Here is a 16,008-nt window from a genome sequence, read left to right on the forward strand (position 1 = left end):
TGCATGTGACCTGACTTCAGCCTTTCCTCTGACAGGGCACTTCCAGTTTCATACTATGTTTTGCATTTACCAGAGATTCTCGGAAAGAACTTAGGAAAACCTTCTGAGTACTCTTCATTTTGGATCATGTTGTGGCTAGTCTAGTCTGTTCCTCTTTCATTAAAGTGGATCTTCAAAACCCAACAATTATTTCTTTAGCTCAATCACCAAGAAGAAAAAGAAGGTGACAATAAATAACATGGAAAAAAAAAAGAGAGAGAAACCATTCTAGAAAAAGCAGTTTGTTCAGAGAAACATGGTGGCAGGGATGAATAAGTTACATAAAAGAGAAAAATAAACTTTCTGTAGGCTTCATCCCATTTATCATAGAATCACAAAATCACAGAATATGCTGAGTTGGACAGGACCCACAAGATCATCTAGTTCAACACTTAGCCCTGCACAGGACCATCCCCAAGAGTCACACCATGTGCCCAACATCATTGTCCAAATACCTCTTGAACTCTGTTGGGCTTGGTGCTGTGACCATATCCCTGGAGAGCTTTTTCCAGTGCCCAACCACCCTCTGGGTGAAGAACCTTTTTCTAATATCCAACCTAAATCTTCCCTGATGCAACTTCAGGCCATTCCCTTGGATCCTGTCATTGGTCACCACAGAGAGGAGACCAGTGTCTAACCCTTCTCTTCCACTCATGAGGAAGTAGTGATTCTTCCTTCCCCATCATTAGCCCCAAAAGCTCTACAGTATCATGTGGCATATTTTATGCTTACAAATTGCTTACTGTTGTGAGACCAACAAAGCCTGTAAATCAGTACATGCAGCATGGTATATACTGTGATATCCACCAAGAGACCAATTCGCTTACTTAAACATTTTCAGTATGAGACACTGGGAGGATCTGCTCATTCAAAAACCCTTGTTAAAACATTGCTATCTACAAACAAAAGTAATGACCTGTGCCAAACTACACAGAGGACTTAAAAATCAATTTGGTAGTTTAGTTTAAAGAAACAATTTATCTCAGAATTAAGTGGGTTATTGGCTACAAGATTCATGGGCTTTTCTTGCAATAGAGAAAGGTTGAAGTACTTTGATCTGCATTGCTTTCCCCGTGACTTGAAGTGGTAACTTTTTGCAACTCAGATTGCCGTAGAAGATAAAAGAAAGGCGTATTGGATCCTCCTCATTGCTCAAGTCAGACCCAGTGATAACCATTGTCCAGAGACCTGATGATTTCGTGTTGACTTCGGGCAGTTTAGGACTAAGAGTCAATCTTCTACCTTTAAAAATTATCAAAGAGAAAGGAAAGATGACAGCATGAGAGAATGGCATAATGTAGCAGGACCATAGCCTTTACAGAACACAAGCAAAGCTCCTTTTGCAGGTTTTGTTATATCTATAGCAACTGTTCACTAAGAATAACACATCAATAACTTTTTTTTCCCCCAAGAATTTAACTGCTTAATGTTCTTTCTGTGTTTAGAATTTAGTTCCAAATGCAATTTTTTGATGCCAACGAGTTTTCCTTGTCATGTTTGGAAGTAATTTCTAACGGAATGTTCTGTTACCTTTTAGAGGTCTAAGCAATTGTTCTCAAAAAAGTAATCAATGTTACTAAAACTAATTTATCATTTAGGAGCACTAACCATACGTAGCATGTAGGCACCTAATGCAAAATGAACAATTCTAATGAACTTCACTCATAACTGGATCTTACCTAGCAGTATAATATGTGCTGTAATGGTGTGACTGAAAGTCAATAAAAAACACACAAAATTATTTGCCAGATCCTCAGAGGATCAATATTACTATGTCCCTCTCTTTTTCTTCATTAATTACTGTTATTCTTCATTTTAATTCTGTTTTAACCATTCTGGGGGAAAGGAAAATTGTTTACTGGAGAGGAATAGCTCAGAAAAATGTACTTTCTACAACCTGGAAAAACCACACAACTGAATACCCGCATATCTGTCATGTATCATGGACACCTTGTATTTTTAAGCTATCTTACTCCCTCTGGACAAATTTTGTATCTCATTTTCTTTGCACTGAATTGTTTTCACAGGATTGAAGGAAGAAATCTTTTACTAGTTCTAAAACACTAAAGGTCCTGCTATAAGTGTTCTTTTGCCAAGTACATCCAGGTTTAGATTTGCACAAATTGTGGTGTAGTAGTAATTTTGAAACGAGCAGAAACTGAGCATACACCTTCATGCTGTGAAATAATACCACAGGTAAAGACTAGGCTCATTTCACTGAATTAACTTTTCTTTGGATTTCAAGTGAGATCCCAAGCTGAAAAGTGATGCATAAAATTTAAGCTATTTATCCCCATGAGGCGCACATCCCAAGCTCTGTTTAAATCTCTCTTTGCAACGTGCTATATTTAATTTGGAAAGAAAGTGTTTCATACACAGCACACTGATAAAATGGAATTATATCAACTTTGACCTTATCGGATGTGGCTTTACTATAACATAAGATCAAACTGAAATTCACATTTTCAATAAAATGAGCATATTATAGAGGTCTGAAAGAGCTGTAGCCAAACATATATATGTATATAACAGTCAAGTCAGTTTTACAGAACTTACCAATTGTTACAATCTCACAAACAGTCTCACATAAGCCCAAATGAGTATCAAGCCAATTCCACAATGGAAAGACCCATTCTTTGTCTGAATCTTGTGATTCTTTGACTGTTACCATCTTGAGGTACATCCCTGCCCCATAGCCTTCTCCATCATGTCCTATGACCACTTTTTGCAAATGACTCAGAGAAACAGCTTCCACCAAAAATGAATCCACCTGAAAAACAGGGAAATAATAAAACAGAATTTTGACCCAAATATTCTTGAACTTCAGGGAAAATATAGGTCTGGATTCAGCAAGGATTTAAAACTTATGACTGATTTTTTGTAACGTTTAACATAACATCTCCCCTCTGAATCTAAGAAAGCTCACACTGATAATACCTATCATTGAATCCTACATTCATCATTGTAACTTCATTTGATCTTTGGACAATATGGATCATTGCATCAATCATTTCATATTACATTAAAATGTAATATGAAACTGTCAACCTTCTGACAGTCAGACAGTTATGACAAGAGTCTGGTTGTAATCAAATTTCTATCTTTCAGGGCATTTCTAGTTTCTAAAACTTATCGTACAAACATAGATATATATCTAAAAAGAGTGTATTCACACCAAGATAGATGTTAAATTCTTCTCCAATAGTCAGAAAAGCCTGTCTTTTTGTTTTCCTTACAGAATGAAGAAAAGGGTAAGGAATAGAGAGGAGGAAGTTAAGATGAAAGTGAAGAGTAAAAGACAAGAGATGGGAAGGGAAGCAGTATGGAAAAGGCAGAGGAAGACAAAAGAGAAGTAAACTCAATGAGCAGTGGAGGAGAATAGGGACCACAAAAACAAGAAAATGAAAAATGTGAAATGCAAAGAAACAAATTACATGGCCCACTAAATTTTTACTTGTTTTGTAAGAAAGCCAGGTGTTCCATATAAGGCCCAGTCTAGGGCCAGATGGATCTGATGGTAGCTGGCAAAAGTTAGAAAGTTATGAATGACTGGAGCTAAACAGCAATGTCTAGGATTATCATTAACAGCATAATTCCAATAAAACATTAATTCAATAGTAGGAACTTACTAAACTGGATGTCAGAGCAATTGAAAAGAACATATTAGCAAACTGATCTCTAAAAGATACAGTAGCTGCCAGAGTCTTATGCTACTTTTTAAATAAAAGTATTGAAGCAGATTTTCTGCTACTAACATTAAAAGTACTTTCATATGACAAAAAAATTCTTTCTTTTTTTCTAATAACAGTTAGAACCCAACAGCAGATTGTGAGCAGAAATCATTAACTTTGATAATTAAGATATTTTAGGAAATAAATCCGTGCATGAATATAAATTAAAATAATTACAACAGAGTGATATCTTCTCTATATAAGCATAGTTCTGAGAAATACACAGGAATGAAATTTAGAAATTATTTCAGTCCATTAGTGATTCCACTTTTACCCTAACAAGTGCTGTAGTAATTGTCTAATAAAATAATTTCACAGAAATTTAAACCTGTACTTGACAATGTACATTTTGGCAGTGAGTTTTTTCAAACTTCAATGTTCAGTGAAGGAACCTCTAATAAGAAAGTCTAATTCACAAGAGAAGAATTCTGTTGCTTTTGGTCATCCAGAAACACTGTTTTTATGTGCATTCTCTTCTCTAAGTGGAATTTTTTTCTCTTGTCTAAATTTACTGACTAGTAAGTCATGTGGCAATGTTCTTCTACAAGAACTAAATAACACGGAAATTGGTCTGTTGTGAATATCTGGAAGATAAATTCTGTGAATGTTTCAAAATTTTTGCCTACCTGTAGCCAGATGTATTCAGAGCGGGTACTAAATGACACTTGAGGCAATGCTAACCCCTGCACATGTAAGACCACATTTTTGTACCATTACCTTATTTCTTTGAAATTTTCTTCCTTTTGTTAAAGATGTATGAAGTTTCCTCACACCTGTGTCCCCTCTTTTGCCATAGAGAGTGATATAAACATTTGCAAAAGTCTCTGCTCCCCAGCGATCACCAGTATGCACAGAGACAACATACTTACAGACTGTATAGAAAAAGAAAAAAAAAAGCTGATTAAGTACAAGGTATATTTAAAATAAAACAGCAACACAGAGTTAGACTACTGCTTGTTTTTATTTCTGCAGCTACCAAAAAATCTGCTATTCAAAGATTGTAATGCTGAGCTCAAAGAAGACTTTCTACTAATTTTCCTAGAAATTTGAAGGAAATTGGACAATTTAGACTTCTGTAGCTTAAGCTACTAAAATATGGATAAATTCTACCCAATTCTGTTTTATTGTGCAAGATCTGGAAAATAAGAACTCATCTGAGTTAGTTCAGGGTCTGTTAGAAACTGAATTATCTTTTTTGTAAAATGAGGGTTTCTTCTGACACTTATGTTAGTAAGTAAATCTGTTATAAGCTATTGAGTAGTAATTAAATAGTAACTCTACAACAAATAATTTCCATGGCTTTGAACCTGTGCTTTTCTTTAAAAAGCATAATTATAGTGTTCAATTTTTCACATTGAGAATCAGGCAGAAGAGTTAGCAACTGTAAAACTCAACATGCAACTTAACTGGAAAATTAAAATTTTTTAAGTGGTCAGCATTCTTGTAGTGCATATATGAAGAAGGTTGCAATAGAGCCACTGAAGATATCCAGACAAAGCACCGTATTATATCTGTGGCATCGATTTATTTTGAAGCAGTTAATTTACAGTGTTTGTATCTTGGTGGTTTTACCTGGTAAAGTTTTCTGGTCCTTGGTGACTGCAGGGAATTCTTTCACCAGCTCCTTGTCTTCTCTGTTAAGAGTGAGCCAGCAGTTACAGTCAAAGTTCAGCTCTTGTTTTGTGTGTAACTCTTCTAAGCAAAAAGACTTCAGATGCCAACCCTCAAAGCCTGGCACATCATCACAGCTGACTCGAATCTTGTATACGTCTCCCAGATCTCCAGTCTCAACCTGCAACAAATAGCATAAGAATGTGCTGTCAAGCCTGGTTCACTTACAGAGATTTTCCCAAATCCCTGTGTAGAATTCCTAAATTTAACATTAACCAATGGAAAAGTTGAATCTGAGGCTGAGATATATGGGATGAGAGAATCATACCTTTTTTTCATGGTATGATCATGGGTGAGATTTTCTCCCTTATTAGTGAGTCAAGGTTAAAATTAGAAAGACCTGTGTGTTTAGACACTTTAGACAGATCTAACATAAAGCTGTGACCCTACTGGATAGAGAGAGTATTAGCTTACAACTAAAGGTTCTAATATCAGCAGTCAAGTGAGGTATTAGTTTAATAATGTTTACTATGAGCCTAGAATCACAGAATTATTTAGGTTCCAAAAGACCTTTAAGATCATCAAGTCCAGTCATTAACCCAGCACTGCCAAGCCCACCATTATACTATGGCTCTGAGTGCCACACCTACACATCTTTTAAGTACCTCCAGGGATGATGACTCAACCACTGCCCTGGGCAGCATGTTCCAATGCTTGGTGAAGAAATTTTCAATGAGTTTTAATTTTAGGTGAAGAAATTTTAGAAAGTTTTAACTAAATTCCCATTTGCTAAATGATTTGGTTTAGAACATGACACTACTTTACAACCAATTCTTTGTAAAAGAGAGGAGATATTGCTGAATAAAAAATAAATCATGAATGTCACAGAAATAACTCTGCAGGACAACAGAGTCCTGTTCCAATACTACATATGGGAAATTCAATAACTAATTGATGACTGTGGGCTTCTTAAACCATCCAACCTAGAGCTGTGGGAACTGGGATGGTTAAACTGCATGAAGTGCTAATGATCTGCATGACATTAACCACTGCTTGATAAGTTTTCTGAACAGTGGCAACCTTTCACTGGGAAACTGCAAGAAGGATTGGGTGGAAAGTGATTTTTGAGTGAAACAACACAGAACTGTTATTTTTAAAAGGTAACAATTATTTTTAAGAAGGACCAAATCAGGAAATGTTGCCAGTGGCCTTGTTCTCCTCCCATATTGTTTGTTTGGTTTTTTTTCTCACACCTGTCACAACATAAGATTTGGTGACTTTCCAGGAAGTAAATCCTTTGTGCACCCTATAACATCACAGCAACAAATTGAAGTTAGTCTTGCACAGTCATGTCCTGGGATTAGCAGCATCAGCAGCAGATTGGCTCCTGAAATAGAGCACAGACCTCCTAACAGATGATTTATTCTGCTTCTCAACAGACCTCTGAATTTGACAACCCTTCACTGCTGACCTCACTTGCTTAAAGGTAGTTCATGTGTATTTGCACAGTGGACATATACATGTAGGGAAGCATCAGCTACCTTATTCTTACTAGAGAGGAACCATATAAAAAATGTGGGTTTATAATTTTGGAAGACTTGGCCACCATCATTAATAACTGTTATGCAAATAAGAAATAGTAAAACATCAGAGTATGAGGAGGAACTGAACTGAAAATAAAGCAACGTGCCCAAACCATTTTACGGGAACTTGAACTGTAGAACTTATGAAGAGAGGCCTTTGGTAAGAAGGATCTGCACTTGTTGACTTAAAAGATCCCTTTCAGTCTGAATTTCTCAAGGTAAGTATTATAAGTGATTGGCATGCCACTCCTACAAATTTTCAATATTCTTTAAGGACCAGGGAAGAAATGCTTCCTATTTTCTATGTAAGAGTCCCGAGGCTGCATGGAACCTCTCAGCTCCTGAACTGTACCTCCACAGCACTCATAACAGTCACACAGCATTGGTTTTACACTGAAGAGGGCATTAGATTTGTCCTCTCTCCAAAACTAACCTGCCCTGACTGTCTGTACACATTCATGCTTACAGAACTTAAGGCTGTTCCTGACTTGGTCTCCACTGCTGCACTATGAAAAGGGAAATGCATGGGCAGAATTTCATGTCAAGATTTTTTCATTCATGCTGTCTGTGTTGCAAAGGATATCATTAGCTATGTATCATTAGCTATGGTGGACTAAGTGGACTAATCCCTTGTAAAATATGCATTCCACCTTATTAAGCTGAATGGGAATTATTTGGGTTCATTGAGAGGAGAGTGCACATCTAAACTATGATCCTTTCACAGGCAACAAAATTATTGCTTCTTCTCTGTCAAAACCAGACTACAGACTTTTAAAATTACGGCCTGCAGATTTTCTTTGTTGTACTTGGACCCCCATGACTAACACACAGCTACTCTAACTGCTTGAACAACTTGTTTCACAAAGCTCTCTGTTTGGGAGTTGCAAAAGTACAGGACTTGGTTATTTTTATGTGACAAGGTAAGCTGTACCTCACATTTTACTTTGCCTTCTGCTACCCAAATTTGAAATTCTATTGGTTTCTAAGTTGCCATAAATACATGTGCTAAAATCCTTGTAGGAAATGCACAGATGAGATATATATGAAAATAATCCCAGAATACAGGACAGGCTATTTAAAACCCACAATTGTCCCTTTTGTTTCTAGAATCACAACTTCATTTATTTCTGTGACTGCCTTTGAACCAGAAACCACTAATTACAGTTTACGATCTGTGGAATTAAGCACCAACTATTTTCAACTGAGTTTATTAGATTTCCCTTTTTTTTTCAGGGATTTGTTTTTCCCCGCAGTTCTGGCAGTACAAGTCTTTTTTGTTCAGCTCTATCATTGTAACACAGTGCTACCATTAAATCATTTTCGTATCCTTTCTGAGCAATTTAATATGGACAGTTTTTCTTTGAAATATGCATATTGTCTTGATCCCATAATTTGCCTTTCCTTCGATGTCTATTAATTGAAGTAATATGAACTTCGAAGCAGAGATAGACTTATAATCCATCACAAAGTCTATCAGTGTATATCAAAGTATATATCTTTATTTTAAATTTGTAGACTATTTGCGAGAGGACACTTTACCCTGTTCATTATTATATAACTTCCTAATTAATGTTTCCATATTTATTTCTTGAGCAGCTTTATGTAATACTCAGAACTTGAAATTTAGGTGAGTTGGATGTGATTTGTCACATACTAAACACACTACTTTTCTATCACATGACTGAAAGGAGCAGTCTCATAATCAAGAGGAGGCTCTGACAAGCCACTGGACTTTTGAATATCTTAGAGACAGGTAACAGATGAAGATGGTTTCATAACATTTTAAATCTTTTATTTTTGATTCACACAGGGTTATCAAAAACATCATGCCTAATGTAATCAAAGCTTTGTAAATTTTACTGTTTGGGGGTACATTTAAATTAGATTCTTTTTAATTCTTTTCAATTCTTTTCCCTGCAAAAAAAAAAAAAAGAAAGGAAAAAAAAGGAAAAAAAACCCATAATTATTCTAGTTAATAAGGTTTGGTCAAAGCACTCTGAATTCAGATGAAGAGCCTTCTGTCATATACTCTAGAAGTCCTGCTGTTTGTTGTTTGGAACATCATCTCATACTGTGTAAAACACCATGGAGTATTGTATTATGTGATTTGAAACTTTCTGTCACCTCATGGTTCTTAACACAAAATAAATTCCATATTTACTGTGTATTTACAAACAGTCCTACTTGCAGAGCTCTACTGCTCATTTTGTACTACCTGTGCTAGTGTTTGAAGAGTAGTTTTAGGGATCCCAATCTCACAATCTGTCAGTGATGTATCTTCGCATTTTATAGTTCTCTGAATAAGAGAATGTGCACAATACACTAGGACTCTCCAAAGACATGTTCTGGCAAGCTTACTCTGCATGCAATCAAGAAACACAGATGACTGGGAGAAAGATCTATATACTTTACAAATCTGCTTATTCCATGTGAGGTCAACAATTGATTCTTACCATCACCAGACTATCAAGGACAAAAACTTTTAGTCATTTCTTGCCATGCTATCTTCAATCAAATCTCATACGTTGACACATTCACCTATTCTAAATTTATTTTTTAAACTTAAGGTGTTCTAATTAAGTTATTCTTATTTAAGCTGCTCAAACATTATGCTATAGATTTCTGAGACCACTGAAACCCAACTGTACCTCATAGCATGCTGCTATTTTCTCTTTTAATTCATTCCTTATGCTTGCTATGTGCAATTAAACTACACCTGTTCTTTCATAGGATTTGATTGGACATATTTTGGATCGAATAATCATTCTGAATGTGATACACATCTGTGCATATACTTGTGTGAGAGCACCTGGAAAATCAGGAATTTAGGTGTCTTTCTGTCCTCAGTGTTCAATAAATGTATCTCTGAGACCAAAATTTAGCTTACTGTTTCAAAACTATGTGAGCTGCTTATAGCACATAACCTGTTGTTCTTTTTACTGCACTGTATTGTTAAGGATGTTTGTCTAGGACTAGGATCTTGGGGGGAGGTTGAAAGTTCATTTACTTCTGCTTGTTGAAAGCTGAATTCACAGCTTGTCTTCCTTGTGATATGCTCGTCTCCAGCCTGCTGCTACAGTGAGAAAACATGAGCAAAGCTTCTGCGTTCTTTTGCATAGTCTTAGTAAGAACAAAGAAAGGGAGAGCAAAAAGAAACTGGGTTTATTAGCTCAACCACCTAAAGAAGATATGAAAGTATTTATGGGGAATCCCCAAATGACCCTTTGTATCAGACCTGCTTATTCTGTAAGCTGTGCTATAAGCAATATGCCAAAGAGATAAAATTTCATGTGCAGTAAATAATGCTCAAATAGTATTAACTCCTTCATACAAAGCAATAAAAACAAGGACACAAATATCTATGGGGAAAATATAAACACTAACCCAAAGCCAATCCAAAGTCTAAACAAGCATTCACAAAGGTGCTGGGGTGGAAGGGTATGATGGTTAAGGTACTGTGGCACCTAGGATAGTGGACTATGAGGGACAACCATGACTGACACCCAGCATTACTAGTTTCTCCTAGTACCAATCATTGGTACTATCATTCTCCTGGTACCAATCATTGAAGTAAGGCAGCCTCAAAGAGGAATACATGCCATTTGAGAAATTACCAACTTGTTGGGTGCAGCAAAGGTCTACTTTATGAAATGATGCTTCCTAAAATTCAATCAGCTGGTGTGGTTGCTCTGTAGACAGATTCTGCCTCTACTGACTTCTTCAGTTCTGAAGCGTCTTTTGTTGCTCAGTGTGTTTCTTGTGTTTTTTGATAAGCAGCTGCTTTCTTGTCTTTAAGAAATGCTATTTATCTTCTCATTTACTCCCCATAAAGTTCCTAAATTGCTTTAGCTTGTTATTTAAACTAAAAATTCAGCCTGGATGGGGTCATTACAATGAAAGCTTTGGCATAATTTTCAAAATGTACTCTTGCATTGTTTTCAGAATGTTTATTGCAGCCATTGAAAAGTCTTCCTGAGCTGTATAAAACTGACTTGAATTGCAAGCTATTTCTCTCATCTTACTGGCTAGAAGCTGTACTTCCTGCCAATCAACAGAATTTGCAGTGACTTAGCCAAGAAAGCCAGGACAGAATTTGAACATTAAAAAGATGTCTCAGATGAATCCTCTCAAAGCAGCAGCATGTGTGTTGGGTGTACAGGCAGTCAGGACTGTGTTAGGGTTGATTTTAATAGTGGCCATATGTAATCTATTGCTGTAGAGTTCATCACACTTTTATATGCATGAATGCATTCTCCAGTGATTTATTACTATCCAGAAAAATTCTCTGCCTGCTGGCCTGAGAGACAGAACTATCTTGGGGGAGAGTGGATACTACTTTACAAAGATGGAAATAAAGGAAAACAAAGCCCATTGAACTCCCCTGGGAGTGCTGCCCAATCCTTCATCTTCTGCATTCACAAATAATTATGTATGGCCTTTTCAATGAACTTCAGCTCAGGAGTCTTTAGGGAATTAGAAAAAAATTGCAAGACGAGCCGGTAAATGCAGGGTCCATTTTCTGCCCTTGAAGGCACTGAAAATTCAAAGAGAACATTGGAGCTTGCTATAGTAGAACAGGACTACCAACAGGAGATGACCCAAGACCTAAACTTGTGTCATTCCATCTTTGTAAATAATTGTATCATTTTTTTACCAAAGTAACATTGTATATATATGTCTCTAGTTTTGTATACACACACACACACATACACACATACACACACATATATATATGTCACCTTGACAGCAATGTCATGGTAAGGTCTGTGTAGTAGTGTATGTTTATGACTTACAGTGAATTCATCAGTTGCTCTGGGCAGAAAGCACACATAGCCAGGGGTTTGTGGAGAAAGCAGAAGCTCATCACTTTTGCCCTTTGAGCCATAAATCACAAGGGTCCTTTTACACTCCTGTGGCTCTGGGGAATCTCCATCTGTTTTAACCTGCACTCTCCACCGTTGTGCTAAATAAAATAAAGACATCTTTAATATCAATGTATCAATTAAACATTTTTAGTGTCAACGGTAGAGAGCAATGGATGCTTTTGTTACTATTACAACAAAGAATCTAAAGATTACCATGAACTTGCATCCTATTTAATAAAAATAGACTGGTCGACATTCTTTTTCTTGACAATAAGTATCACTTAGACTTGATAAACACAAGACAATTGTCGAAGTGGGTATGAAAGCAGAAATTAAAACTAAGGAAGCAGGAAAAAGACTCTGCCTAGGCTGTTGTTGTGGGGTTTTTTTGCATTCTTTATAACAAAATAGTTGCTTTAATAAAGTAATTATTCTAATACATTTCAATTAGAATGTTCTTATGTAACATGAAAAAGAAAACTAACATTCTGAAAGACTTGTATGTGATCTTTTTGTAAGACATGCTGGCTGATACACTACTAGTTAAGCAATGAAACTTCTTTTTCTACAATTTTTCTAAGCTGATTTGTCATGTTCGGTCTGCTCATTTGTCAGATCAAATTATTCACTAGAGTTGAATACAAAATTTAGGTAATTCTGAAGAGATGTTTGCACTGACCTCAGCTCATGGCTTAGGCCTTTCAGAGATCGGGTGACCTGCAGAATGCAACTGAGAAGCTATGCCATGTGTGGGAAAAATACAGTGTAGTAGATGGACAGTATAGGTTAGGAAGTTACTTAGTGCTTGAAGGTAAATCATCCCCTGAATTTAAATGAATTATGTGTTGAAAAGATACTTGATTCTGCATAGCAAAAGGAACTTAACAGTAGAAGGAAATCAAAAACTTATGTTTAGACTGTGGGGAGTACTATGAAAATATGATAATTTGTTAATCGCATTAATATAAAAGAGAACTATTTCATGTTTGTGTGTAAGCCTACAAAACAATATGTCGATAAAATAAATTTTAGAATAATTCAATTCAGAATTAAATTGGATGTGATTTTTTTTCTTGCAGTACTGTGTACTTGTTTCATACCTTTTTCTTCCTCCTCCTGCTTGGAGATGGAGACTGGATGAAAACCTGATCTGGTTTCCTTGATTTATAATTTTCCCTCTTTTTCACCTTTTTTCTTTAGCTAATTTTGTTTTTCCCCTTTTTATAGAACGTGTTTCTGCATTACATCTGACTGTTCCCTGACTCTTCTGGGCTCAGCTATAAAACAGCAGGCAAATACACATCTCACAGTCAGTCTTCTGAGTTAAACACTAGCTGAAAGGATCCTTCCATTTGAACTTTTTTTTGAGGTCATTTCCAGGAATGAGTCAGATGTAGAGTGTGGAAGATCCACACTTTGCCTAATGAGAACTTTTGCTGTTTGATATGTGTGCCAGCTTTGAATTTTATCTCCTTGTGCCAAGTTGGCATGTGGTACTCTTCAGGGTGTCACACTTGGTGAAGTCAAGCATGGTTTGAGCTTTTGCTGTTCCTGATCACTCTGAGGGTTTATAAGGAGCTTCAAATTTTTACAAAGACTCCCATCATAGCCCTGAATCTCTTATCCTGTTCAACCATGCCCCATTTTCAAGGCTGTCCCAGGAACACAGCAGAGAGAAAATTAGGATAATTTTGCATTTTTGTGTTTCCCAAATGAGCTTTTTTTTTCTCTTTGTAAGATCCTTCTGCTCCAGGAAATAGTAATTCCCAAGTTGAAAGAAAGCACAGATGCATAACTGCCTGTTCCCTCCTCAAAGAGGCCACACATTCGGAGAAGGTATTTCGGGCAAGGTGATTTATTTTAATTAATAACCATGATTGTGTTTTTAATTATTATTTCAGAAGAAAAGCTAAGACACCAGTTGGGAGTTTTCCAGAAAATAGATCAATGATTACAGATTTAAGGCCTCTTAGCATCTGCGACTCTTTTTTCTCCTACATTTACTTTTAATGCTTCTACAGTTTGGCAACTGAGCTAACCCAGACTGACTGCATTTTCTTTCAGTTCAGTAAATTCATTTAACCTGCTCATGCCAGAATAAGAAAAAAAATTCATTGTCTAATATTCTATTCACTTAGACAGCTACTTGGCAAGGATGGATAGGTACACCAGCCAGGAGACTGATACCAAATATTTATTGTGTTTAGTGGTTTCTCTAGGAGTGAAGTTCTGAAAAGCAGATAGCTGGGCATGAGAAGGTTATTTTCTGTGTTTCAGATGTGTGGCCACATATCATTAAAAAAGAGACTTTTCCCCTGATATCACTGAACTATGTTAGCTTCCTTTCAGAGTGATTAGTGTGTTAGTGTGTTATTGTACTCTTGGCTAATGCGAAAAGCCATAGCCATTTACTCTGACAATCAGTGTGAGAATCACCAAAATGAATAGTAGGGAAAAACAGAATCCTGTGAAAAGAATCTCACTATTGTTTCTTTTTATAATGATATAATGAAAGATCTGATTTCACATTACAGAGATCTAAACAGGGATATGTTAGAAGCAGGGGCCATCTGTTGACTTTCAGAAATTAAATAGGATCAGTCATAACAATTTCCTTCCAGAAATTCTTTTAACCACTAGTCTGGAACCTTAAAGTTCCTTCAGTAAAAGTGTGAAAATCAAACCTGCAGTGACTTCTGCACATAGAAATCTGAGCATGGTAAAGCATAAAGTCAACATTTCAGAATATAATTCAGAAAACTGAAAAAGGATGGGTTATTTTCTAGTTTTTTAGATCTGAGTAATTTATGTATTTTTAGAGGATTGCCAAAATTTTTCTTAAAATACATTATTCCAGTTTATTGGTTTTTTTACTCTGGTGTTTTTTGGTCTTAGGACCTAGGATGAAATTCACACTTTGCTGGATGTAGGAGTAAGTTGCTTATTTCCTGAAGATTGTAGAAATTTGTATTGCCTTGAGGCAGAGCAGTCAGTCTGCTTAATTCTTTTTCTTAGGGATTTCTGCCTCCATCTGGCAATACATATTGTCTATGCTTTTTAGAAGCAGGACCATTCCACTTAAAATTTGGGAATTCTGTGATTATTCTTAGTCTATTAGCAAGTGCTTGCAAAGTAGGGAATAATTTTAAAACAGAATTAGTCATGGTAGTATTTACTGAATATTTGTCTTTTCTTATGAATTTTCTGTATACCTTAATACCAACAACTTTGCACAACTCAAGAAGAGCCAACCTAGAAATACTTATAAACTGAACTCTGTTCAAGGATGTTGAACCACACTTCATTCACCACCCACAAAAGCCCAAAAAACCACAGGACACCCTACTGGAATCACATTACAAGAACCCAGCTCCTTTAAACTGACTGCAGTGGGGACAGTATTGGAATATATTTTGTCTTGACTTCTTGCTTTGAGAGAAAATCCTTTCCTATGTGCGAAAATCCACCTACTTTGAGGTAGAAAAGGAAAATAAATAGAGAAAATAGGAGGAGAAAGCAGTAAAATATCCCTACAATGTGGAAAACTTTTAGTGTTGTAAAGTTCCATTCTCCCTCAAATCCACTTCATCATTTGAGAGCTGAGAGCACCTATCTGCTTTTCTCTTTTTATCTTGCATAAAATATATGAGGAATCAGAGGAATACAAATAAATCTATTCCTATTCCTGATTTACCAGAGCCTCTCCATAGCCTACAAATGTATAAAGGTTACTGAGGAAACTTGATATGGGCATACTGCATTTTGGCAGAATCCATAGCCAGCAGCAGCAGTCACAGGGATCTGGGATTTATGCTTCATTAAAGCTGGCATAATGCCAGCCTGGCTGACAAAGGGCAAAGAGCCCTCAAGTAATCTATCCGGTAATGATGACTTTCAAAGTCTACTCTTTGGCTAGGTGGTTGAACAGGTTACCAGCTTCGTACAAAGTAAATGAGATTTCTGACCTTCAGAGTGACTTATAAAGTATTTTGCTCTATAACCTTTGTTTTAGACCGGGCCTAAGGCCATCGATCTAATCCTGAAAATCACCAAACAACACTGAATTATGCCAATCAACTTCTTATGACTTTCTTTGAAGCCCACTTGCAGAGTGCAGCTCATATAGAGTATGACTACAGGAATGCCTAAGATATTGGCTCCCTAACATCAGGACTGCTG

At 36.4% G+C, this 16,008-nt stretch overlaps 1 protein-coding gene across 1 annotated transcript in view; it reads right to left on the reverse strand.

Moving 5' to 3' along the window:
• Nucleotides 1–16,008, reverse strand: part of RP1 (RP1 axonemal microtubule associated) — a 114,805-nt gene that overhangs the window by 10,608 nt on the left and 88,189 nt on the right. The window contains 5 exon segments of the mRNA XM_032713021.1: nucleotides 1,091–1,281; nucleotides 2,596–2,809; nucleotides 4,488–4,642; nucleotides 5,343–5,562; nucleotides 11,758–11,927. Coding sequence (XP_032568912.1) covers nucleotides 1,091–1,281; nucleotides 2,596–2,809; nucleotides 4,488–4,642; nucleotides 5,343–5,562; nucleotides 11,758–11,927 — 950 coding nt within the window.

The sequence above is a fragment of the Chiroxiphia lanceolata genome, chromosome 1 (genome assembly GCF_009829145.1).
Source record: "Chiroxiphia lanceolata isolate bChiLan1 chromosome 1, bChiLan1.pri, whole genome shotgun sequence".
In the NCBI taxonomy this organism is placed as follows: domain Eukaryota; kingdom Metazoa; phylum Chordata; class Aves; order Passeriformes; family Pipridae; genus Chiroxiphia; species Chiroxiphia lanceolata.